The 26,539-nt window shown below is 49.8% G+C and overlaps 1 protein-coding gene across 1 annotated transcript; it reads left to right on the top strand.

The window, feature by feature from the left end:
* The first annotated feature begins 6,609 nt into the window (after nucleotides 1-6,609).
* BACE1 (beta-secretase 1) lies at nucleotides 6,610-26,026 on the top strand. The gene is made up of 9 exons (XM_081889914.1): nucleotides 6,610-7,007; nucleotides 14,467-14,555; nucleotides 17,357-17,573; nucleotides 19,092-19,229; nucleotides 20,639-20,773; nucleotides 22,005-22,106; nucleotides 23,171-23,320; nucleotides 24,944-25,115; nucleotides 25,626-26,026. The coding sequence occupies exons 1-9, from the start codon at nucleotides 6,744-6,746 to the stop codon at nucleotides 25,865-25,867; spliced, it is 1,509 nt and encodes a 502-aa protein (XP_081746040.1). The 5' UTR covers nucleotides 6,610-6,743; the 3' UTR covers nucleotides 25,868-26,026.
* Nucleotides 26,027-26,539: the final 513 nt, after the last annotated feature.

The following is a 26,539-nucleotide window of genomic DNA, read 5'->3' on the forward strand; positions in this document are numbered from 1 at the left end:
GGCAAACCATGGCTTGTTCTGCAGTGCAAAGCATACCTAGGCAACCCCTTGCTGTGCTGCAGTTGTGGTTTCCTTGTCCCCTCTGGAGCCCCCCCTCTGTCACCATTGTAGGCTGGAGGTAGCCCTCCATCCCTCTTAGTTTTGGGGTCTCTGTCTCCATCGTGGTCCAAAGTGACAGAGGCTGAAGAGGCTGGATTCTGTGTTGGGGCTGGAAGAAACTATGGGGGAGAAATCCTCTTGGAGGGTGTGCTCTGGAGAGACTTCTGGCAATGCAGAGCAAAGGCAGCTCGACAGGATAGTGAATCTGCCAGCCTCTAGTTGTTGCTGTACTGCAGCTCACAGAAGCCAGCTGGGTCATGGGTGGTGGGCTCCCCAGCCCTGGTATTGAAGGAACACAGTGGAAAGGGAGATCCTGAGCTGCTGCCCATCCCCAGAGACTTTCTTCCTGCTAAAGCACTAGTGGGGAATCTGTTGTTGCACTACAACTCCCACCAGGCCCAGCCAGCATGGCAAATGATCCTGGAAGCCAGGAGTTGGAGTCCAGCAACACCTGGAGGGCTGCAACAACTTGACTGTTCTGTGAGAGTGCTCACATGTGGAAACGAGTTAGCCATCTCAATCTGCCTGCACAGTGACTGTCTCAGCCTTGGACCAGGGACTCCACCGCATTTTAACGTATTATTTGAATTGGTCTTTATTGGACAAAAAATAATAATGGGGAGGGGTGGCAGTTCTTATCCAGGGGATGTCCACCTGGCATCTTCCTGTAAGGCTATTTCAGCAACGGAGGAGGCAGATACTTGTGGAAGCCATTTGTGCACGGGGAAAACTGATAGCTGCACTTGCCCACGTTGACCGAGGGAGGGTAGTGGCAGCAGTGCAAGTTGAAGGCCCCCCCAGTCCATTTGAACTGTGAAGATAGGCTGTGCTGTGTGCATTGCTTCCCCCACACCTAATCCCCCCATTCACCTACCTACCTACCTACCTACCTCCTGGGCAAAACCCCTTCACTTGAATTAAGCCAGTTTGAACACTGCAACTTTGTCCGTGTTCCCTAATTTGTCAGTTCACTGATCATGGATCCCTTAGAGGTGTTCAGGGGTTTCTTCCACTCTCTGCACTTCTGGCCATTTTTGCATTTCTGAGTGGGGTATAGATCGGGGTCATAGTCTTAAAAAAATTTATGGGATCACAGTCATAAAAAAACAAACTTCCTACTTTCCCACTCTGGCTTGCTTCTTGGGGCTGCATAAATTTGCAACAATGGTGGTATGCTTGAACCGGACGATTGGCAGGGGTTGCTTGCACCCAGGCATTGTTCTTGGCAAAAAAATATATATAAAATGCAAGGGTTTCACTACAGACTTGATGGGCATGCAGACAGATTTAATTTTTGCACTTAAAAATTGATGTCAGGGATCCTGACAGAGGAAGCCTTCTGGTTGCAGATGCATATGGGTCTCTCTGGGTTCGTCTCCTCTTAATGGTTTTTTAATGTTATTGTGATAGGCAGCTGAAGGTTCCTGGCTCCACCTTATGCTAGGAGTTGAGGCTTCATCACCATAGCACCTTAGCCCAGGTCTTTTTCGCTTTTAAAAGGCTGCTGATGGTTCAGGATGGTCAGTGTATATATGCTTGATGAGGAAATTAAACATAGAGATCCCTGGATACAGGTAATGAAGGAATCTCCAAGCCAGTGACCATCAAAAAATTAAAAAGCCCAGGCTGAGCACAGCACAGTATATATGTATTTTGAGTAGCTCAGACTTGCACTCGCTGTGCTGCCAACAGCTTGTATGGGGGCGAGGGGGGGTAAGGGAGAACCTTTCCACTGCTCAGGGTTTATCAAGCTGAGAAATGGGTACAAGGGTCTCCCCTTGGGAATGGCATTATGTGATAAAAAATTCCAATGGAATGAAATGTGACAGACTCAGATGAATGTCTTGGGGGGCCCCGGCTAAATAGTAATTTAAGGTTCTGGCATCTTCCCCTTTCCGTCTTTCCCTGTGGAAAAAAGGACTTTCCCCTAGTGCTTGCTTTTGTCAACTTTTGAAAGCAACAATCTGTGGCCTTGTCTTTTATCACCTTCCCTGCCCCACCCCAATTTCCACCTGGAGTTAGGGAAACCAAACCTGGCTGGTGGCATAGGGAAGAGAGAGGGGAAGTGTTAATGTCTCACTGCCAGGCACCAGCAGAAAGGTGAGGATGGAACACCTTGAACATTACTTAGGTTAGAACAAGCTGGGTCCCTTCGCCTTCTCTGCTCACCCCTTGTCCATCTGCATTCAGATTCCTTTCTCCCTGGGCACCAGGAGGTTCTCATTTCATCCTTGCCATTTTAATAGGAAGGAGAGCAGGCTGTGAACTTACGGGCAGGATGGGCAGCAACTAGGCAGGGGGTGGAGAAATCTCTGCTTTCACAATGCTTTTTCAGTCATGTTTTGGGGTGGCAGTGAGGAGCTCCATGAGGTGGGTTTTGATGGGAAGCTGAGCTGCTTTGTCTCCCCACCCTGACCCCCGCCGACCACCATCCTCTACTGCTTAGCCGTCACTGCCCTCTAGGCAGTGAAACATTTGTTCACCTTTGTGCAGGTGCTGGACCAAACCCCCCCAAATGGAGCCCAAGCTCACATGCCCCTGCTCCCCAAACACATGGGCTCCTCTGTACCTGAGGCCTTCTCTGTGGGTGGATTGTTGTAACCCCCAGATTGTTTAGATTAAAAGAAATAGGAACTGTGTAGATATTTAAAGGACTAGAAAAAAAAATATTTAAGGATGATTGTGAAATTCTGCACCTTTGTATATGTTGGAAAGTTCCACTGCTGTGTGATGGGCTGGACTTTTAACTTATTAAATGGAATTGGAACCACAAGCAGTCTCCACCTTACCTGTTTCTCATAGCTGCTGGTTGGTTGAGGTTCTTTCCAGGTGGGTCTCAAATACAAATCTCTCCTCGACTTGCTTGTAAAAACAGAGGCATACTTTTTTTAAAAAAGTGCGGGTGGAAATATGATGTCTGTGCTTTAACTCAGTTGGAGGAATCTTTCTAGTGGCAACTGTTCCTTGCCATGACCTTCCTTGTCTCTCCTCCCATTTGAGTTGCCCAAATTGTTTTCTTTTGCGCTTGCAATTCTGACAGCTGCAGCAAACTCTGGTTTCCTTCTGCATGATCTGTATGTAGGTGGGAAACACACAAAAACAACAACTCTCTGGAAAGTGCTGAGTTAGTGATACACTGACCCCCCCGCTCTTCCTTCCCCCTACTCCATCAATCTCTCTTCACCCCCTCATCACACTGTTTCCGCCCCCCCCCCCCACCGCAACCGCTTCTCTCTATCCTAGAGTCCTCCTAGCGCTCTCCAACGTGCTGTAACCAGGCAGCCCTTTCTAATTTTGGCCACTGGGCGGCAGCAGGGGCGAGAAAACCCCGCAAAGTTTTGCAGCACCCGAAAAACGAGCAAGTTTGCTAAATCGGTGGTGGGTAAATGACCGCCGGCGTAGACTCTTTTTTGCACAAAATACGAGGGCTCGCTCTCGGTCACTTGTAAGCACGGCTGAATTCAGCCTCTACGTCCCGAGAGCAGCTCATTCCACCCTCTCCCCTGTTTGCAGCTTCCCTATGAGCTGCAACAACTTGTCTAAGAGAACAAGGCGAATCAGGGGCAGACTCTGGTTAAAGGTGTAGCGTGCAAACAGCCTGTAACACGGATGGGGGCATCCAATGAAGCTGAATGTTAGGTTTGACAAAAGAACGGGCTTCTTTCCACCGTACAGAATCCTAGGATTGTGTCCAGGAGCTGCCCCACCCCTCTCGTTGTTTTACCCCTGCCAGCGTTGCTGCACTGTGGTGAGGGCTACTAGAGACTTTGTTTTTCACAAAAGCCATTCTCCCCAGTTGTGATTCCCAGGAACTGGCATTCACAGGTAAAGGTAAAGGGACCCTGACCATTAGGTCCAGTCGTGACCGACTCTGGGGTTGCAGCGCTCATCTCGCTTTATTGGCCGAGGGAGCCGGCGTACAGCTTCTGGGTCATGTGGCCAGCATGACTAAGCCGCCTTTGGCGAATCAGAGCAGCGAATGGAAACGCTGTTTACCTTCCCCCCCAGAGGGGTACCTATTTATCTACTTGCACTTTGACGTGCTTTTGAACTGCTAGGTTGGCAGGAGCAGGGACTGAGCAACGGGAGCTCACCCCTCGTGGGGATTCGAACCACCGACCTTCTGATCAGCAAGTCCTAGGCTCTGTGGTTTAACCCATAGTGCCACCTGCGTCCTATTCAGAGCCATACCACCTCCAAAAGTGGAGCTGGAACCATGGGCATAGCCAGAATGTGTTGGGTTGGAGGGGCAGGAGACCCACCTGTCACCATCCTCTGTCTGGCTCTGTCTAGCAGATTCAGAATGAAATGTCTCAACAGCTGTTCTTTTAGAATACTTTCCTTTGACCCCCAAGTGCTCAGAAAAATCTGTAATTTCTACTTTTAGTTAAGTATTTTTATTTATTGGCTTGATTTGCGGAAGTCGGCCTATGTTCTTAACCCATATCCATTCCTGAAAATGACATCACCTGGGATTGGGTGATGGGAATGAGAGGCAGAGCAGCTGTGTGTCAGCTGCATAGGAGAATCATGCCCTTTCAATTGCCTCAACCAGCAGTTAGTTTCATGTAGATATTAAAAAGCACAGATGAGGATCTGTGGTACCACAAAGGTCATAGCAGTAACTTCAACCTCCAGACACCATATTCTGGGCTTGGGCTTCTAGATTAGAACAACCAGAAAGGTTAAGGGGACAGAGCAGATGCAAGTTACAGTAGAATTCATGGACCTCTAATGATGCTGAATGTTGGAAGATGCAGAACAGACAAAAGGAAGTCCTTCATGCACCAGTATGGAACTCGTTCCCACAGTGATGGGAACCAACTTGGGATAGCTTGGAAAAAAGGGAGAATACTAATGGAGGATAAAGTTATCATTGGCTACTAATCCTGAAGGTGATGTTCTACCTCATCTGGACTAGATGGCCCAGGGGCCTGATCCAGCAGGCTCTTCTTATGTTCTTAGATGACCTACTGAAAGGTGGCATCATGTATACCCATCCCAGCCAGATCCAGGACTAATGGTACCAACTCTAAGAGAGCCAGGAAAACCACCTGGCATGGGACACCTATCTGGGTGACCAAGACAGTTTCCATTCCAAAAATCAGGCCTAACGCCTGAATGGAATGGATCTAAATGCTCAACTTCACTCAGAAACCTGGAGTGAAGATGCAACCCAAGGGACAGACACCCTACCTAGTTATTCATACCACAAGTGCGGAGGGCAGATTTCTTTAGTAAGGCTCTCTCCATACAGAGCATCCTTCAGAAAGGTGGGAACCACCCCCACTATAAGGAAGGAACCTACTAGGGTGGACACCTAGTTAGATATGACAGACTCTGCCCCATTGACCAGCCAGGATGGGCAAAGGTCAAGCAGACACAGGCCTGGTCTCACTTCTCCAAGGAATGTGTCCAACTATCAAGGCCAGCAGCGTGAAACCTTGCCCAGCCCAAAACTTGGTGGGGACTCCCACCAAGGGCTAGAAGCCCTGCCTGCCCTTGTCTGGCCCCTCCCTCGACAACCCCACTGTCTGCTCTCCTGTAGCCGGGCTTTCCCACTGTGGTTCTCTTGCAGGGAGTTCCTTGACCTCTCAGGCCTGCCACACAATATAGGCAATGGGGGCCACCCAACAGGTTTGAAGAGGCAGTCCTCAGGAGCTGCTTGGCAGCCGTTCGCCTCCCCCCTTTGTCTCTGGTGCCAAAAAAACAACACTTGGTCCGCCTTGGTTCGTTCCAGCGGTGCCAACTTGAATACAAAATTGAGGGGGCCCAGGTAAGCCCCACCCCGCATAATTGACCACAAGACATGGCACCTGCACACCACTTGAATGGCCAATTGCTGGGGCCAAGGGGTCTTCGGCCCTCCCATAAAATATTTGAGGGGGCTGCCTCCCTAAGTTGGGCATTGCCATTCAAATGATGTGCGTGCACGTGACTGATTATGCAGGACGGGGTTTACTGCCCCCTCCAATATTTTGTTCAAGTTGGCACCCCTGATGCCGATCAACTCTTTTTTGGGGGGGGGTCTGTCGGGCGCCGTCAAATATTTTACGGAGGGCCAAAGGGACTTCGGCTCCTTTAGCTCGCGCTGTGCGCCGCGGGCCCCGGCCTCTCTCCGGCCAGGAGGCGTCCTCAGGAGAGCCAGGCCGAGAGAAGATGCTCCTTGCCCTGGGCATCAGCCGGGCCAGGGCGCAGAGGAGGAGGCGGCGCTACGAAGCTCCCGGCAGGCGCGCCTTCCGAGCAAGCCGCCGCTGCCGCGTGCGCAGAAGGAGCCGCTGCCTCTCCGCGGCTCGGCCCGCCCGTGGACTACAACTCCCAGCGAGCTCCGGCAGAAGGAAAAGCCTTTGCCTCGGATAGCTGCTGCCGCCGCCCAGGCTCGAGCGCGGAGCCTTCCCAGCTGCTGCGCTGGAGCCGGCCCGCGGCGCCGAGCAACAGGAGCCTCTGCATCTCGCCTAGGCCGGCGGCGCCCCATGCAGCTGCAGCTCCCGCCGCGGCCTGGAGGTGCCTCCCGAGGCCGCCGCCGGGCCGCTGGGAAGTAGCCTGGTCCGCCTCGCCGCTGCCCGCTCCGCGTCCTCCTCCCTCCTCGTCCTCCTCCTCCTCCTCCCCGCGCGGCCTTCGAGCAGGAGCCGGCGGAGCTGAGCATGGCTCGGGCGCTGCTGGGGCTGCTGCTGTGCTTGGGCTCCGGGGTGGCGCGAGGCCCCGTCCAGGCGCCCGTCGGGCTCCGGCTGCCCTTGCGGAGCGCGCCCATCCAGTCGCGGGAGCCGCGCTCGGCCGACGAGCAGGACGAGCCTCGCCCAGGCGGCAGCGGCGGCGGCGGCGTCTTCGCCGACATGCTGGACAACCTGCGAGGCAAGTCCGGGCAGGGCTACTATGTGGAGATGACGGTGGGGAGCCCCCCGCAGAAGGTGAGCCGCCGTCGGGCCACGAGCTTGGCGCCCACGGGACCCCCGTGTGCTGGTGGGTGGGCGGGCGGGCAGCGAGGGGTATCCGGTCAGGCCAGCCCCCTTCCCCATGCTGGGGTGGGGTAGGGTCCCTAAGGAGAGGGCATGGCTCTAGATCAGGGTTTCCCAAACTTGGGTCGCCATCTGTTTTTGGACTACAACTCCCATCATCCCTAGCTAGCCGGACCAGTGGTCAGGGATGATGGGAATTGTAGTCCAAAAACAGCTGGAGATCCAAGTTCGGGAAACCGGGCTCTAGATGCTTTCAGAATGCTTCCTATCCAAGGCCAGTGATACCCCCCCTCTGAAGAAAGTCAGTGGGTTGCAGGTGGGGATGGGGCTGTGTGTGGGAGAGAGTAAGTGTTTGTGATGCTTGGGTGGGGCAGTGGCTCCCCAAGGCCACCTGGCAAGTTCAGGGCAGAGAGATCAACCTTGCAGCCTGCACTTTTTAGCTCACAGCTCTGACTCTTAGCCCCCAGCCCAGGATTTTCAGCTGGGCTTCTGGTGGGGCACTTTGCAGGTGATTTCCAGGAGCTGGACCCTCAGAAGATCCAAAGTGCCGGGGGGGGGGGGAGACTGAAGGGGCCGCTGCAAGGATGAAAGGGGAAAGTTGGGTGGTGTGTACAGAGAGAGACAGATCACTTGCCTCCTTGTTCGCCCTTCATGGCCGGGAGGGCAAGATGGCAAGGGAGGACATCTTCTTTACGTCCTATCTGAATCCTTTCAAAATACTTTTTTAAAAGGAGGAGTTGGAAGTTATTCAGGCGTGGTCTGTCACTGAAATCAGGTCTCACTATGTCTAACCAGACCGCACAACTAGTGACCATCCCTGTGCTCTCGTGCGGCCAGCCCCATTGTGTCCTTAGCTGACATCCAGCAGCCTTTCCAGTGCAAAGCAGTCCTTGTCGGTGGAGCTGCTTTTGCTGGCTCCTCAGCAGCTTTATTTGGGGTCCTCCCAGGGAACAGACTGGGGGAAAGGCTTTCGGAAGAGGTGCAGCCATTGATAAAAGTGAGCAGAGCATGGAAATCATTTGTTTTCTATGGGAAACCAGTGCATTTCTTCTCCACTGGTGGAAAAAGGCTCTGCTTATCTGGAGCTGCTTCTCTTTAGTAGCTTTGAAAATGAGAAGCTGCCATAGAGAGCGACTGGTTGGATGGGTGAGGAAGAGAGCTGGCTTAAAACGTGTGCATGGATCCAAGGGGAGAAGTGGTGTTTTTGTCGTGTACGAAGACACAAAATTTCACAGGGATCCATCTGTGCAGCTGGGTTGCCTGCTTCTACGCAAGCAGCCGGATGTACCTGGGCATTTGTTGAGGCTTAAGCCGCAGCTTAGCCGTGGGACTTATTTTTAGCGCTGGGGCTTCGCCTGAAATATTGCAGGCAGTAGCCTCTGAGGATGTGCAGAACGCGTTTCCAGCACCTTTGCTTCTTTCCAAACTGACCCATCGTGGGTGAGGGGGCTCTCTGTGCCCTTCCACTGCCAAGTTGACTTTTCGCCGCTGGGGAAAAGGCCCCGAAACCCCTCACCCCTTTGCCTCGCCTTGCCAAGCAGGTTTGCTCAGAACTGCCTGATTCCAGGAAGGTTCCCGCAGCTCCCCAAGCCTCATCTGACGGCTGCCTCTTCAGCTCTCTGGCCGTGGGCCAAGTAAGCCTGAGATGCCAGCAACATATGGTGCTTTCAGTGGAATTAAAGGTTCCTTATATAAAGCGTGCATGTGTGTGAAAGCAAGTGGGGAAAGTACAAGCCTATATGTGTGCGTGAGTAAGTGGTACCAGGTGTGCATATTATGAGCACATTTGTTTTCTTAGGCCCACAGTGCCAAAAATCAGGCTAGCGAACTAAACCTCTCTGCAAAGCTGAGCCTCCAAAGCCAGGGCAAACACTGGCATTGCTTCCCCAAAGTGCTAGTATTCGGACTTTGAAGAGGTTCTAGAGTGACAATGCGGTGCCACAAGCTACAGGGTACAAACTCTAACTAAGATTATGAACTCAAACTCCTAAAGATATGTATAACACAATAATTCATTACAGAATTAGAGATAAGAGTTTATGAGTTTATGAGATAAGTTCATGTTAGTCCATGGTCAGATTCGACATGGAGGTCTTAGTTTCAATCATTGAGCAGAAGTCAGAAGTCAATAATGGATCAGAAACCAGGACAGGGCCCTGTTTCGATGTATTCACCTTCATTAGCTAATTTTTAAAGGGTCATGTAAGTTTGAAGACTTTCAGATAAATATATCCTGTTATTTTCTATGTTTCTCAGAGATAACAACTACGTGTGGGTAGATCAACGTGTATCTTGAGCTTTTCTGTGCGTTTACATGTTGATCTACCCACACGTAATTATTGTGTTGTACATATCTTTATGAGTTTGAGTTTGTAATCTCTGTTTGAGTTTGTAATCCTTGTCAGAATACATACTTTTGAATGGATTAGTTTTTGTTACAACTGACTATTGATTTGCGAGTAGGGACTACACCCACTATTGAAACTTACATTGGCCTGAGTTCTTGGTGTGCTTTTTTCTTGGTATATTTAATAACAAGAACTCCAACTTATTTAACAAGCTACAGGGTGTCATATCTGTGTGGATGAGGGGAAATGTGAGTTTGCAAGGGGTTTGGTGGGCAGCCTTTGTCTGACTGCAAGTGAATGTAGCTTGTGAAAGCTGAGCAGTGCCAGGATTTGTGGGGGTGTGGCTTGAGCAGAGCATCCTCAGTGGTGACCCCAGGTGTGGGTGGGTGTGCAAACTGTTGGCCTTTTTGGGTGCCAGCTGCAAAGTGAGATTGGCAGGGCTGGTGGGACATTGGTTTGGGGAGCTGACCTTGCTGTCATCTGGAACCACAAAGGCTGTTGTTATCTCCCTGTGGGACCCAGTGCCAGGCTGTAGAGCCCTGTCAAGGTGGTGCATGAGTGTTTGAGCCACTGGGTGGAAAAACAAACTCTCTTTAGGGTGTGTGTGGGGAAGAGTCACATTGACTTCCTTGGCTTTGCTTTCTCTAGTCTAAAAAGGTGTTGTGCTACCCTGGGTCACTGCAGGCTCATTTTGTTGTAAGCTCCATTCTATTCAGTTGGACTTACTCCTGTGCAGGGTGTATTGGTCTTGCACCCTTAAATGCCTTATGCTGAACTCTTCACATTCAGGCAAAGAGATGGTAGCACCAGAAGCAGAGAGCAGACTCTCTTTCCCCCGAAGATTGCTTTGAGTGAGAGCACAAGCCAGCCCCATTCATTGACATCTGTTAATTTAGTTAAATTTATGGGGTTGGAGCCAATGATGAGTAGACCCAACTAAACCCAACTGGCCATAAATTAGCCATGCCCATTAACTTTGATGGGCCTACTCTGTGGAGGGCTGGCATTGGTGACAACCCTATGGAAGCTTGACTTTGTCTGTTGCCTGGATGGTGAGTAAAGGAGGCAGGTGACAGCCTTCAAAAAATTATTGGAGGGAGCAAGAGATTGTGCTTTGTGTATACATGTGCACTGTGGTTTGCTGATTAGTACAAAAGCAGTAAGTCCTTTCCTGGCACACTCTCGGTGGGGGATTAGGAGAAGATAGAGCTCTTGTGAGGTCAGGATTAAGGCTGCCCAGCAGCAAGACCTGGCAAGGCTCTCTATTGCCCCTCTCTGTTTAGGCCCCACCCGGCTGCTCACTGAGAGATTTTGCAGCAGGACCCAAGAGGAGGTTGGTATGGCCGCTCTGATACACTTCTGCCATTGGTGTGTGTGTTTATTGCCCAGGTTTGCAGCTGAACAGAGGGAGTTCAATTACTGCCAGCAAACCCAGTGGCGGCTTGCGGCTGTGTCCTCTGGGACGCAGGGAAGGGGCTGTTCTGGTGCAGTGCATAACTGCTTCTGCTGTCCTGGGCAAAAACAGTGGGTAGGCTTCAGTTCTCCACACTCTCAGATACTAACAAGAAGTGCCTGGGTTTTCACATGCAACCGCATGTAGAGAAAGTGAGATGGCAGGTCCCCAAAGGCAGGGAAAGGATGAAGGAGACCTCTAGGCACAGAATTGGGCTTTCATTGAGCCCAACTTTTCCACAAATTGAATCCTTCTTCCAGGGCACTCTTAGGCACAACCATTTTCAGTCTCAAGTTTACAGAGTAATTTTGCAATGCATTCTTGAAAACCAGGGACTGAAGTTGGCTTCTCCTAAGAACACCATTGAAATATTCTTGGCTCCCACCTTTCCTTATAAAATAAGTTAACACGATCAGAACAAAATAGCAGCACAAAACTCTTTTTGGGTGTGTGTGGATCTTCCTGAACAGCTTTGCTAATGATCCAGTCATTTTGTTGTTTTCCTTTTCAGTTTAGTTCTCTCTGTTGATGTGCAACCCATGTGGACTTAGGCCGGTGCACACCTGGCTGCAGTGACTTTACCACTTGCAGATAGGCCAGTTACAGCAAATCATTAGTGGTAACATAAGGACATAAGATGTTGCTGGATTAGGCCAATGGCCCTTTGAGGGCAATGTCCTGTTCTCATAGTGGCCAGCCAGAAGCTATGGGAAGGCTGCAAGCAGAACAAGAGCCTTCTCTCTCTGGTGGTTTTCTGCAACTGCTATCAGAAGTATTACTGCCTCTGACCATAACCCAATAGCTCTGTCTGAACCAATGGTCTGCTTAGGAGGTTCTTGTTTGTTTTTGGTTTGGATTTTTTTTTTTGTCTTGGCCTCTAAGGTCCAACAGTGGGGAACTACAAATCCCATCATCCACGACCATGCTTGCTGTGCTGATGGGAATTGTAGTTCAGCAACATCTGGTAGGCCAGAGGTTCTCCACTCCTGCTGACGTGCTGCTGCTGCACACTTGGTGCTAAAGGTCACTGCTTGTCATTTGGGGTTGTCTCGAGTTCTAGATCAGCCCTGCGAGTTGCTGACCTATCAAAGCATCTTCTTACTCCGCCAGGTAGTCACCGACATTTAAGATTCTTGCCTATAAGAAACCAGTAGGAGTGGTCAGGAGGCAGAGGTGAATATATAAGGGGAATCCCTCTGTCAAGTGCAGGAGGTGCCAAGCCAAGTGCTCTGTGCTGTATAAATGTTTAAGGATGCTTTGGACATTCTGCATCTTTGTGCAGCTGAGCCACAGGATGCTCATAGCTTAGAGAAGCCTGATGCTGTGTACTAATGGCTGCTGATGGACCTTTTAAGTGAGCCATATGGAACGGAACGATGATGAATTTTGGTGAAAAGCTGTATAAATATAGAAGAATCCTATGTGAACGATCCAGGAGAGGGAGCCAACAAGTATCTGGCATCCTGCTTGTGATCTCATTGTGATTAGGCACACATGACTTTCTTCCCAGAAATGTGGAGAGAGCAGAAGCTAGAAATGCCTTTGCCTGGTCTGACATTTGCAGGAAGTGACTTGAGGTCTTGCAGCCTGCCTCTGTGCTGACCTCTTGCCTCCATGGCGAGGTTTCTTCCTTGCTCCATTTGGGACTGCTTAAGACAAGCAAAGCTAGGGGGGACTGTTGCTTTTTCGATGGCCTTTAACTGGAGAGAAATTCCTCCCCAAGCTGCTGGGCTCAAGCCTGCGTGGACACTATGCTCTCCCATCTATGGCCTGTCTTGCTGCAGGAGAGTTGGTGCTTTTCTTTCCAAAGACATTCTTACTGAGTTTTGAAACACAGCAACAAACAAACAAGACAGACAATTAATAATATTAATAATAATATTTTTTTTATTTATACCCCACCCTTCCCGGTTCAGAAAACCAGGCTCAGGGCGGCTAACAACAAATTTAAAACACTTAATTGATGCAACAAAAAACAGCATAAAATACAGTATAAAATGTGCATAACAATAAATTCAGAATTCAAAATCAATTTAGGGGGGAAATCCATCCAATAAACATTAGATGATCACCAGGGCTAGCTGGCTAAATTAGTCCTATGTGGGCCAGCGAGGAGGCCAGGGGAGAATTAGCTGGGGGATCCCAGAGCAGGTAATCTTCATAAAAAAGGGAGGGGGAGGGAAGGAAGGGGAATAAAAGATCAGGCTAAGTTCATACTGAAAGCCAGGCAGAATAGCTCTGTCTTATAGGCCCTTCGGAAGGAAGTTAAATCCTGCAGGGCCCTGGTCTTATGGGACAGAGCATTCCACCAGGTCGGAGCCATCACTGAGAAGATCTTGGCCCTCGTGGAGGATAATCTGACTTCCTTAGGGCCCAGGACCTCTAAACTACGATTATTCATGGACCTTAAGGTCCTCTGCAGGGCATACCATTAAGAAACAAAAACATTATTGCAGTCGGGATAAAATTTTGCAGGCATCCTAATGAAATAGATTCTGCAAAGCAATGTTTTGGAGGAGTCACATATCAATACCATAGCCTTTCCACATGGAGGCATGTGCCGTTGGGGGTCTATTCAGCACACTATTCTTATTTCTAAAGCATATGAACAGTGAGCGTACAACAGTGAAGTAGTCTTGTTTCATAACCCCTCTTTGAATTCTCCTACGAGTGGCCCAGACCCTCTCAAAGCACCCATCCCTGGAGAGTATTTGTGCCTTAGTGCATGGGGGTGTCCCCTCCTTTCTTGGAGCGTAAAAAGCAGATGTGGGAAACATCTGTGCTCTCCCCCAGCTGTTGCTGCACTGCACCTCCCATCAGCCCTAGTATTGTGCAAGTCTAACAGCATCTGGGCAGGTTCTTCACTCCTAGTGTAAAGGACAGTGTTCCTGTGCTGTTTCAGACAGCAGCGCTTCAAATTGTTCCGCGCTTGACCCCACAAGGTTAGCAAGCTATCTGCCTTTCTGCTGCACCCCTTGTGCAAAGGGTTAGGCCGCGTAGCGATTGGGGGAGGCAGGCTCCTTCCAGCCTCAGCGCCACCACCTTGGGGTCTGGCAGCCCTGACCTTCCCCAGCTGACATGGAAACTGATACACCTGCAGCTTGCTGCTGATGCTGACGCTTCTTCCAAGACTGGCTAAACCACACAGAGGAGCTGCTACTGCTGCTGCTGTCGCTGCAGACCAAGGGCAGGGGGTGAACCAGTGACTTTGTGCTCCGAGCCGGCTTCTCCCTTTGGCTTAAAGATATGTGCACAGAGACGTTTTCCTTGCGGGAACTTGCCTTCCACTCCTGGAACTTGGAACAGGCCGCTGCCCAAAGCAACAGAACATTTGCATCTTGATGCCAAGCTTGGCCTCTCTGTGCCCAATTTAGATCCTTTCTCCCTCAGGTAGAGACCTGTGTAGTTCAGAAGGCTGCATATGCCCAATGCCAACAGAAGCCAGCCTCGTTTAAAAGACGTGGTGCTGCATTATGCACCCTGGAGCTATTATATTCTGGGCCGTGGGTGGGTCAGGCACAAGCTCATTGTCCCGGACAGGATGTTGCCGTGCACATTTGGGCTGCCCTGCATGAAACGCACTGACCTTTCTCCCTTTCTCTTCCCCCAGCTGAATATCTTGGTGGACACAGGGAGCAGTAACTTTGCTGTGGGTGCAGCACCTCACCCTTTCCTCAGGCGGTACTACCGGCGCCAGCTGTGAGTATGCAGGGAAGCTGATGTGGGGCTGGGCAGGAGAAGGCAGCTCTGAGCTTGCGAGGAAACTGCTCCTCTCCCCTCTTCTGTCCCGCCAGCCTCTTTCACCAGGGAGGTGTTTAGCCCCTAATTTGCTTGAGGGGCTTTCGCCTTTGCAAGCGCCAGCCATAATCCCTTTGCCCCTTCGCTCCTTCTGTCTCTGGTCTTCTGAAAACACTTTTCCCCCCAATTTTTTTTATTGGTTTTCACAACATTATAAACAAACAAACAAACAAACAAACAAACAAACATAAGACAAACAAACATGAATCATAGCCTTATTGCAAATTACACTTGTTAACATTGTTAAGTGACTTCCTCGCTTCCCCTTGGTTGAATTTCATTGCATGTCCTTTTAACGGTTTTCCAAATCACAGTAAAATTTAACTTAAACATTAACATCCTTAAATCTTCACATTATGAAATTAAAAATATTAATTCGACACTTAACATAAATAAAATCCTGAGCCAATTAAGTATCTGCAAGCTGTTTTCAGTTAATTTAACTTAACATATTTAACTAAGTAATCATTAAATTTAATCCACTCTTCCTGATACTCCTCCTCCTTCTGATCGCGGACTCTTCCAGTTAGGCCAGCTAGCTCCGAAAAATCCATCATCTTCATCTGCCATTCTTCTATCCTTGGTAAGGTCTTCTGAAAACACTTGACCATCTGGCCATGGGCTGGCAGTGCCAGGGTGGCGCCAGGTGACGCCAGCACACAGATCAGGGCTAAATGGCTTCTTTCTGTGCCGTGGGGGAAGAAATGCTGAGCTACTGTCTGGCCCTCGAGCTGCTGCTGGAGGGCACAATGGACAATGGCAGGCTGATTCCCTTCCGCCTCGGTCTGCTCACTGCCTCCTCGCCTTGCGTGGCCGAGTGGGGAGAGCCAGCCAGCCTCTGTTCAGAGCCAAGGCGCTGATGGGGGAGTCGGCCCAAAGCCGACCGGGAATGGGCTGGGTGCTATGGACATCTTCAGGGCGATCTGCTCCTCTTGCTACGGAGACGTGAGCAGAGAAGATGGGCAGGTGCACACCACTGATGTGATGCCCCCCCACCCCACTCCAAGGCATCACATCTGCCAAGAGCGCTCTCTAAATTACAGTGGTACCTCTGGTTAAGAACTTAATTCGTTCTGGAGGTCCATTCTTTTCTTTTTTAAATAGTTTTTATTAAGAATTTCAACATAACAAGTTATCAAAAACATACCATCTTCACTTCCCCCCCATTTCCCCCCCTCCCCAAGAAAAACCCTTCCTCCCCCCCCCCCCACAAGACTTCCCTCAGCTCCTCTCTCTGGTTTTTCAACACATATTATTCTCTGCATGTTACAAAATTGTAAAAATCCTTAAATTATCTATCTATTATGTTAACAATAATAAATTTGTGTATGTTTATTCAAAACCTGCCAAGGAGTCCAGTTCATTTTGGGTTTTTTTAAAGTAATTTGTAAAAAGTTCCCATTCTTCTTTAAAGCCACAGTTGTCCTTGTCTCGCAGTTTGTATGCCAGTTTTGCCAGTTCTGCATAGTCCATCAGTTTCCCTTGCCACTGTTTTTTGTCAGGATTTCCTCATTCTTCCATCCTTGTGCTATTAAGACATTTGCTGCTGGAGGTTTGTTCTTAACCTGAAACTGTTCTTAACCTGAGGTACCACTTTAGCTAATGGGGCCTCCCGCTGCTGCGGCACCAGAGCACGATTTCTGTTCTCATCCCAAATCTCTTTTCTGATGAGAGCAGCTTTTGCATCTCATTTGGAAACCAGAGTCTGGAGGAAGAATGGGGAGGCACACAATGCCAGATGCTTGAAGTCCAGTGTGAAGTTTCCACAGTCTGTGTTGATTTGGGGAGCCATGTCATCAGCTGATGTTGGTCCACTGTGCTTCATTAAGTCCAGGGTCTACACAGCCGTCTCCCAGGAGATTTTGGAGCACTTCATGCTTCCTTCCAGAGACAAGCTTTATGGGGATGCTGACTTCATTTTCCAGGACTTTGGCACCTGCCCACACTGCCAAAAGTACCAAAACCTGGTTCAATGCCCATGGGATTACTGTGCTTGATTGGCCAGCAAACTCGCCTGACCTGAACCCCATAGAGAATCTATGGGGCATTGCCAAGAGACAGATGAGAGACATGAGACCGAGCAATGCAGAAGAGCTGGAGGCTGCTGTTGAAGCTTCCTGGTCTTCCATAACACCTCAGCAGTGCCACAGGCTGATAGCATTCATGCCACGCCGCATTGAGATAGTAATTGATGCAAAAGGGGCCCAAACCAAGTACTGAGTACATATGCATGCTTCTACTTCTCAGAGGTCCAATATTGCTCTATTTGCAGTCCTTGTTTTGCTTATTTCATTTAATATTCTAATGTTCTGAGATTGTTAATTTGGGGTTTTCATCAGCTGTACGCCATAATCATCACAATTATAACAAATAAAAGCTTGACATATCTCGCTTTGCATGTCATGAGTCTATCTCATATATTAGGTTCACCTTTTAAGTTGAATTATTGAAATAAATGAACTTTTCCACGATATTCTAATTTTCCGAGTTTCAGCTGTAGTCCAACAGTTTGGCTTGCCATTCTTCCCTAGTCTTTGCATCTTTGGGTTAGTAGCATCCTTGCAGCTGTTGTTGCATACATAAACAGTCTTTCCTGGTTTTTCCTTGAGTTTTTGAGGCTGCCTCATGCAGGTAGCTCCCTCAACATGCCGCTTACCTGTGTTCTCACTGCCTTGTAACCTCCCTCTGTGTGTCTCTTGCAGCTCTGGTACGTACCGGGACTTGCGGAAAGGAGTCTACGTGCCGTACACGCAGGGCAAGTGGGAAGGGGAGCTTGGCACTGACCTGGTGACCATCCCCCACGGCCCAAACGTCACCGTCCGCGCCAACATTGCTGCCATCACCGAGTCAGACAAGTTTTTCATCAACGGGTCCAACTGGGAAGGGATCCTGGGCCTGGCGTATGCGGAGATTGCCCGGGTGAGCCTGGCATCAGTGTGGGCACCTCTGAAGAAATGTACCCCTTGCCATTGTGGAAACTGTATAATGTAAGAGGGTGGGGTATGTGTGTCCCCAAACCCTTCCAGCGCAAATCGCAACTGCAGAATAAAAACAACAACAACATCTCCCAATGGAAATGTGTTGGGCAGTTAAAATTTATTAAAATTCCCTACAGTTTTCCAGTTTAGAGGCTTACCTGTTTTTGTTTGTTTGTTATACTCTTGGAAACTATAATGCAGCCACAGAAGCAGCATAGGATAACCCTCCTTTAACCCCCTTGCCCTGGCTCCTGGAAGGCCCAAAGGGGCTTAGGGAGCCAATCCTGTTGCTCTTAAAACTGAGCATTGCCTTAAAGGGCATTGCCATCTAGAATGCCACCTGCAAAACAGTCTCCTTGCATTTGTCCTCTGGCACGTCTCTGTGAGACCTTAAGCACTTTACATAATATAATATAATAATAATTATTATTTATACCCCGCCCATCTGGCTGGGCTTCCCGAGCCACTCTGGGCGGCTTCCAACAAAACACTAAAATACAACAACCTATTAAACATTAAAAGCTTCCCTAAACAGGGCTGCCTTCAGATGTCTTCTAAAAGTCTGGTGGTTGTTTTTCTCTTTGACATCTGGTGGGAGGGTGTTCCACAGGGCTGGTGCCACTACCAAGAAGGCCCTCTGCCTGGTTCCCTGTAACTTGGCTTCTCGCAGTGAGGGAACTGCCAGAAGGCCCTTGGCGCTGGACCTCAGTGTCCAGGTTGAACAATGGGGGTGGAGACACTTCTTCAGATATACTGGACCAAGGCCGTTTAGGGCTTTAAAGGTCAACACCAACACTTTGAATTGTGCCCGGAAATGTACTGGGAGCTAATGTAGGTCTTTCAAGACCGGTATTATGTGGTCTCAACGGCCGCTCCCAGTCACCAGTCTAGCTGCCGCATTTTGGATTAGTTGTAGTTTCCGGGTCACCTTCAAAGGTAGCCCCATGTGGAGCGCATTCCAGTAGTCCAAGTGAGAGATTTTGCTAAACCTGACCAGCTAACCACCCTGGATCTCTGGAGAGCAGGCCTTTGCACCTTTCCCAGGGAGCAACACAGAGGTTGCCCAGAAATGCGCAATCTCGTCCCGAGTTTGGCGAGCTTGGTGCTCTTCTGGAGTCATCCGACTCCTTTCATCAGCCCTGACCATTGGTCATGCTAGCTGGGCCCAGTGGTAGCTTGGGTTGGTAGGGCTCTAGATGTTCCTCATTCCCAAGGAGCATAGCTCAGTTGGTAGAGCAGGAGACTCTCAGTCTCAGGGCTGAGGGTTCGAGCTCCACATTGGGCAAAAACTCCACGTTGTTGCAGTTCATCCCGCTCTCCTTGATATTCTAGCATCCAAGCCTCCAAAGCCCAGCAGGGCCTACCTGTGAGCCTGAAGCCCAGGGCTAGCTCACAGCCTACTTGCTTCCTCCCTGCTCACTGATGCTGAGTCCATCCTCCCTCGTCTCCTTCTCTGCAGCCTGATGACACCTTGGAGCCTTTCTTTGACTCACTGGTGAAGCAAACCCAGGTCCCCAACCTCTTCTCCCTGCAGCTGTGTGGAGCCGGCTTCCCGCCCAACGTCTCGGACGCCCTGGCTTCTGTGGGGGGCAGCATGGTGAGTGAGGGGCACAGGGGCAAGAAGGGTCTCTTTTTCCTCCTTTTAGTTGGATCCCCAGAACCTGTTCCCAGTCTCGAAACAGCTACATAATAAAGAGGTTGAGAGCACCTCTGAGCATCTGCAGAATGCCTTCTCCTCACCATTAAGCAACCACAGCCCAACTCCAGGTGCTGAGGTTCAGGCAGGAGGGCTCACCTGTTTTGGGGGTGAGTATGTGGAAGGCCGGGACGCAGGTGGCACTGTGGGTTAAACCACAGAGCCTAGGGCTTGCCGATCAGAAGGTTGGCGGTTCGAATCCCCGTGACGGGATGAACTCCCATTGCTTGGTCCCTGCTCCTGCCAACCTAGCAGCTTGAAAGCACGTCAAAGTGCAAGTAGATAAATAGGTACCGCTCCAGTGAGAAGGTAAACGGTGTTTCCGTGTGCTGCTCTGGTTCACCAGAAGTGGCTTACTCATGCTGGCCACATGACCCAGAAGCTGTACGCCGGCTCCCTCAGCCAATAAAGCGAGATGAGTGCTGCAACCCTAGAGTCGGTCACGACTGGACCTAATGGTCTGGGGTCCCTTTACCTTTATGTGGAAGACCAGCGTTCTAATTTTATTTTATTTATTTATTTTATTTTATTTATACCCTGCCCTCCCTTGCCAAGACTGGGCTCAGGGTGGCTAACATCAGGTATAAAAACAATTGATTAAAATACAACTTAAAAACAAGATTAAAATACTACTTAAAATGCAGCCTCATTTCAGTGGAAGCCCAGATCAAAAACTGTTTGGGGGAGAAAACGTCAAATCTTCACCAAGGCCAACTATCCAGACTGGTCCTACGTGGGCCAGAAAAGCCGGGGAAGTCCCCAAATAGGGGTTCCATCACAGAAGGAAAAGGAAAGAGGAGGAGGGGATCAGGCTGGTTCCAAGCCAAAGGCCAGGCAGAACAACTCTGTCTTACAGGCCCTGCGGAAAGAAATCAGATCCCGCAGGGCTCTGGTCTCATGAGACAGAGCGTTCCACCAGGCCGGAGCTAGTGTTGAAAAGGCCCTGGCTCTGGTTGAGGCTAATCTGACTTCCTTAGGGCCCGGGACCTCTAGTGTGTTGCTATTTATGGACCTTAAGGTCTTCCGTGGGGCATACCAGGAGAGGCGGTCCTGTAGGTACGAGGGTCCTGAGGAGAAGAGTGTGTCAGAGCACACACAGAGTGTCCTCTCCTCTCCATCGCCCCCTTTGTCCCATTTACACTTGGCCTGGACTGGAGATTCTAGGCAGCTCTGAGCCTCCAGTAGCCCAGGCAGGAAGTTTGCCGGTGCTTTGAGGAGCGGTGGGGAGGGGAGGGGAACGGGGCATCCACCACCCTCCTCTCGGCCCCTTCCTCTTAATGCCATTTCTTGCCACACCCCTGTCCCTGCAGATCATTGGAGGCATCGACCCGTCCCTCTACGTGGGCAGCATCTGGTACACCCCGATTCGGAAAGAGTGGTACTACGAGGTGATCATTGTCAGGATAGAGATCAACGGGCAGGACCTGCAGATGGACTGCAAGGAGGTGAGAGGGAGCCAGGGATGCTCAGGTGCAGGGTGGATAAAAATCAAAGTTTTTTATTTAAAAAATCGGAATTTTTTTATTTGAATTGGATTTTTAAAATAAAATGCCTTTGCAGGAAAAATCTTTCTAAAGATAGTTTTCTTTTCTTCTTTTCGTTTAAATTTTATTAACATATAAAACACATACATATACATTTACACAATACACAACACACTACCTTATTTTCATAACATAAAACATACCTACATTACTCTATATAATACCTACCTATACTGTACATATCAACATACCTGCACACCTACCCCACACAGACACCCACCAAGCGACTAAGATAGTTTTCTATTTAAGTTACATTGTAGTCCAAAGGCTATTCATCAGGAAATAAGGTTTTGTTTAAGTTTTTCATGTGTGCTAAAACTCAGTCTTAAGTTGCTGTTTTTTTAAAAAATTGTTTAACCACATCAGTTAACAAACATGGATAGATGTGCTATAATGTTATTGTTTTAGTTAAATAAATTGTTTTAATTGTTATTAAGGAAATGATTGTTTTTCTCCTTCCAATAAAGTGCAGGAGAAAAGTTGTCCAAATATAAACATTTAACTTATTAAACCTCACAATAATTTCATAATTATCAGTCTATGTATTTCTAATAGTATCAATTTTTTGATGTAACTGTAAAACTACTCTGAAAATTTATTCTTCCAAAAATGAAACCTGGTTGTAAATATTAAGATTATACCAGCAAGAACGAGTTTTTTCTGTAAAAAAAAAAGATTTAAATCAAGTCTTACTGACTAGTGATTTAAATCAATTTGATATAAAATCAAATCCACCCTACTTTGGTGTGTGCTGAGGAGCCACCTGACCAGTGCCCACCAATGAGATGCCTTGGTTCGGAATGAGATGCCTTGGTGAAGCCAGGGCCTAGGAGCACCTTTTGGTACTGAGGACTGGACCCTGCCCTTGCTCCTCTGCCCAGGCATTTGCCACAGGCCAACACCGCTCGCCTCCCGCTCCTCAGATTTGGGATCAGGTTGTGCTCAGCCTGGCCATAGCAGGGGAACTCCAGTTCAGAAACCCCCCACCCAACCCATTCAGGTTCCAGTATGAGTCAGCTTCTGTCTCCCACTGCCAGGGCTGTTTTGGAGTTGGTGTGCATGAGCTTGGGAAAGCGAGGGAAGGGGGGAATTGGTGTTTTTGGAGCCTGAGCGCCTTTGTCTTTCCCCGCAGTACAACTATGACAAGAGCATCGTGGACAGTGGCACCACCAACCTCCGCCTCCCCAAGAAAGTCTTTGAGGCAGCAGTGAAGTCCATAAAGACAGCTTCCTCGGTGAGAAATGCACTGGGTGTGGGGTGGGATCAGCAAAGGGAAAAGGGCACCTCCTGGTCTGCCTATCTGCGGGCCCTGCGGAGAGTGAGGTGTGCTCAGCTCTGTGTTCGAATCCTGAAACAAGGGCTCCGGGACCAGATCATTCAGATCCTGCAATGGGGCATACCGTATTTTTCGCTCTATAAGACGCACTTTTCCCCACCTAAAAAGTAAGGGGAAATGTGTGTGCATCTTATGGAGCGAATGCAGGCGGGAGGCTCTGCTCAGCGCTCCCTTCAAAGAGCACGTGTGGAGCGTGGAACTCTTGGGGAAAAGCTCCCAAGAGCAGCACACACATTCCGCACACTCTTTAAAGGGAGCGCAGCTCTTGGGGGAGCCCGCTGGCTGCCCTGGCTTCTGACATAGCTGCTCAGCCTCTCCTGGGCAGTGGATGAAGGCTCCCCTTGCCCAGGAGAGGCTGTGTGCGGCTATCCCATAAGCCAGGACAGCTGTGCAGCGATCCCGCTTGCTGTCTTGGCTTTTGGGATTCAGAATGTTTTTCTTCTTCTTTTCCTCTTCCAAAAACTAGGTGCGTCTTATGGTCTGGTGCGTCTTATAGAGCGAAAAATACGGTATATTGTGAAAAATGAATCTGTTGCAGTGTTCCCCAACCTTGGGCCTCCAGCTGTTTTTGGACTACAATTCCCATCATCCTTGACCACTGGTCTTGCTAGCGAGGGATGATGGGAGTTGTAGTCCAAAAACAGCTGGAGGCCCAAGGTTGGGGAACACTGGGTTAGAGTAACTGGGCCTCCTCTGGGGAGGTGTTGCAATGCATGGAAATGGTAAAACCCATTCCACCCCACCCCTGGCAAGTGAGCCAGCATCTCTGTGCTAGATGTTCTAGCACAAAGCATCCTTATTCCCTGGGGTGGAGGTGGAGAGCTGCTTCATCTTTGTTGACCAGAGGAATGGAGGAAAAGCAAAAAAAAAGAAGCAGCCCTCCCACCCTGATTCTCCTCCCCCAAAATCTGGTGTGGCTTGTCCTGGTGCCAATAAGACCCCCTTCCCTCCCTCTTCAACAGACAGAGAAGTTCCCCGATGGCTTCTGGCTGGGGGAGCAGCTGGTTTGCTGGCAAGTGGGCACCACCCCCTGGCACATCTTCCCGGTCATCTCTCTCTACCTGATGGGCGAGACCACCAACCAGTCTTTCCGGATCAGCATCCTGCCACAGGTAGGTGCCGCGACTGCATGTGTGCTTTGGGCTAAGGCATTGCATCTGGCTTTCAAGAGAAGTTCTTGCAGCTTGGAGGGGCCAGGAGTTCTCTCTCTCCCCCCCCCTTTTTAATAGAATTGTTTTAGAGATTTTTGACATATTAAGCCATGGAATCCAAACTCTCTTTATAGAAAGAGAATAAAAGTTAATGCACCAAAAGAAAAGAATAATATAGAAAAAGGAAAATATAAAATACAGTAGTTATGAGCCTCATCAAACACAATTGTATATATCTATGTATAGCTATCTATCACTATTTTATCTCAATCTTCCATCCACGTAGTGGAACCTTGCTTCTCAAGCTTAATCCGTTCTGGGAGACTGTTCAACTCCCAAAACCAAGGTGTGGCTTCTGATTGGCTGCAGGAGCTTCCTGCACCCAAGCAGAAGTCATGTCAGATGTTCAGCTTCCAAAAAACATTCAAAAACCGGAATACTTACTTCTGAGTTTTCGGCGTTCGGGAGCCAAAACGTACGAGTACCAAGGTATTCGAGAACCAAGGTACGACTGCACTTAGAGTTGAATTCCCCAATCTCCCCACCTGGGAGGTCTTGAGGGGCCCGGAGTTTTCTAGGGAGTAAAGAGGAAGCTGGACTGGAGAGAAAGATCTCAGCTTAACACCAGCCTTTTGGATTTGGGCACCCTCCTTGGCAGCGTCTGGGTTAGAGCTAAACCAAAATGCTAACGGATTCAGCTGTGGGCTGGAATTTGGGTGTTGGGGGGGAGGATCTGTTAAAATGTCCACTCACCTTGCTGGGAATTGAGGGTCTTCTTCAACTATCAAAATTCATCATTTCCCATTCTTCTTAAAGGCACTTTAAAACAATAGCAGCAGCATAGTCTAAAAACACTCGCTGGTGTGGGCTGAAACAGTTTAAAAACTATTCCAGCCCTCCATAAAATGGCGCCGAAATTACGTTTTTCTTTAAAGGGGAGCCTGCCAGAGCTACCAGGTGCTGCAATTTTGTTTTGTTTTTAATGGAAAGACTAAGTTGGCATTTCCCAAACTTGGGTCTCCAACTGTTGTTGTACTACAACTCCCATCATTCCTAGTTAGCAGGACCCAGTGGTTAGGGATGATGGGATTTGTAGTCCAAAAACAACTGGAGGCCCATGTTTGGGAAACCCTGGACTACATCAACACGTTGCTGACATTGCAGGGGGCAGTGGTTTTAAATGTGGTGCTAAAAACGCTGGATGCAAAGACAGCTGTGCAGAAGACCGAGGCGGTCTGGAAAACGCAGCTGAGCTTTCAGGAGGGTGATTTGGCTGGAACTCAAATCACAAATTCAAAATTTTGAAGCAAAAATAGCAGAGCAATTATGCAACTTAGCTCAGGCTAGTGTTTCCTGATGAGCAGGGAGGAAACAAACTGCGCCCAGCTTGATAGCAAATGGCAGCTGGCCTCAGTCCTAGCCCTTGTGAGAAAACAAGAGTGCCTTTGAGCATGGGCAGAGTGCTTTCCTCATCTCGTTGGGCAACCCTGACGCCTCTGAGCCCACATGGCAGGATATTCTCATTTGGGGAAGGAAGGTAGAATTTCTGTGCCCCGGCTTACCAAAAGCCTCTCCCTCCCTCAGCAATACCTGCGGCCTGTCGAGGACGTGGCCACGTCTCAGGATGAATGCTACAAGTTCGCCATCTCCCAGTCGTCCACGGGCACCGTCATGGGCGCTGTCATCATGGAGGGCTTCTACGTGGTCTTTGACCGGGCTCGCAAGCGCATCGGCTTTGCAGTCAGCGCCTGCCATGGTAAGTGTGAGGTGTCAGGAGGGGCTGACTGCAGAAGGGGCAGACAGACGGGCAGCCTCTTCCATTGGGCAGAGCTGGCTGCCACTCACTTGCGCAGCTGCCTCAGGCACACCTATGCATCTCATAGAACCATGGAACTGTAGCATTGGAAGGGACCCTGAGGGTCATCTAGTCCAACCCCCTGCAATGCAGGAATCTGAACTAAAGCAGCCATGACACGCCTAAAGAGCACACCCACTTGCCGCAGCTAATCGTCAGCAGGCCTGGCCGCAGCAACCAATCACACACCCAATCGCCGCTGCAAATCTCCTGCTGGCTGCTGCCACAAATCGCTATCCCCTCGACCCACAGTTTTTGCCTATTATTTCTAAGGAAATAATATCATCTTATACACAGAAAATACGGTACTTACTTGGGATCGAACCTGGGGCCTTCTGCACGTTAATTGTCTTGTCTTACCACTGCTGTCCTGCGTTCATTATCCTGTTTCCTCTGCTCCCCTGGCTTCAGTGCACGACGAGTTCCGCACGGCCGCTGTGGACGGCCCTTTCCTTCACTCCAACATGGAGGACTGTGGCTACAACATCCCCCAGACGGACGAGTCCACGCTGATGACCATCGCCTACGTCATGGCGGCCATCTGCGCCCTCTTCATGCTCCCTCTCTGCCTCATGGTGTCCCAGTGGCGCTGCCTGCGCTGCCTGCGCCGGGGCCACGACGACTTTGCCGACGACATCTCCTTGCTCAAGTGAGCGCTCTTGCCTCCCCACTCTCAGGCCCGTGCCGGCAGCCAGGGGGCACAGCTGCCGGGAGCCACAAACTCCTCCCACCCCCTTCCACCTCTGCTGTATGCGGGTCTGCAGCTGCCTCAGGGCCACCTGCGAGCGGGGGACTGACCGGCTGCACCGAAAGCTGCACCTGCCGTGGTTTGTGGGATGGCAGCTTACGGAGGCCCTACTCTTCCTCTCGCTGCCCGCCTGGTGGGCGAGAGAGGCCTACTGTCACCGTGCAAGGAAGAGAAGCAGGAACCCTGGTGGGGTTGCTCAGCTCAGGAGGGGTCCAGAGCTATTTCCCACCTCAGGGCTTCATGGCCCGTTTTGCTCGTGTTGTGACGATGGGACTACTGGCGAGGTCTCACGACCTGGAAGGGTTTACCGGAAAGGGCAGCGTGGATGAACAGACCCCAAAGTGTTGCTTCTGTGTAGCGCCGATGAGAGTGGCTGTCATTTCTTAAAGGGTTTGTGTGCGTGTCTCTCTACAAAAAATATATATAGATATATATATATAAATATATGTAACTTATACAATGGTAAACTGAAGGAGGGGGAATCTGTCCCCACCCCACTCAGGGAGCATTTGGGCTCCTTCTTGGCCCTTCACTGGCCGCACTTCTTTCAAGGACCCCCCCAGATAGGGTCTGGGGG

The sequence above is a fragment of the Podarcis melisellensis genome, assembly GCF_964234715.1.
Source record: "Podarcis melisellensis genome assembly, chromosome: 15".
In the NCBI taxonomy this organism is placed as follows: domain Eukaryota; kingdom Metazoa; phylum Chordata; class Lepidosauria; order Squamata; family Lacertidae; genus Podarcis; species Podarcis melisellensis.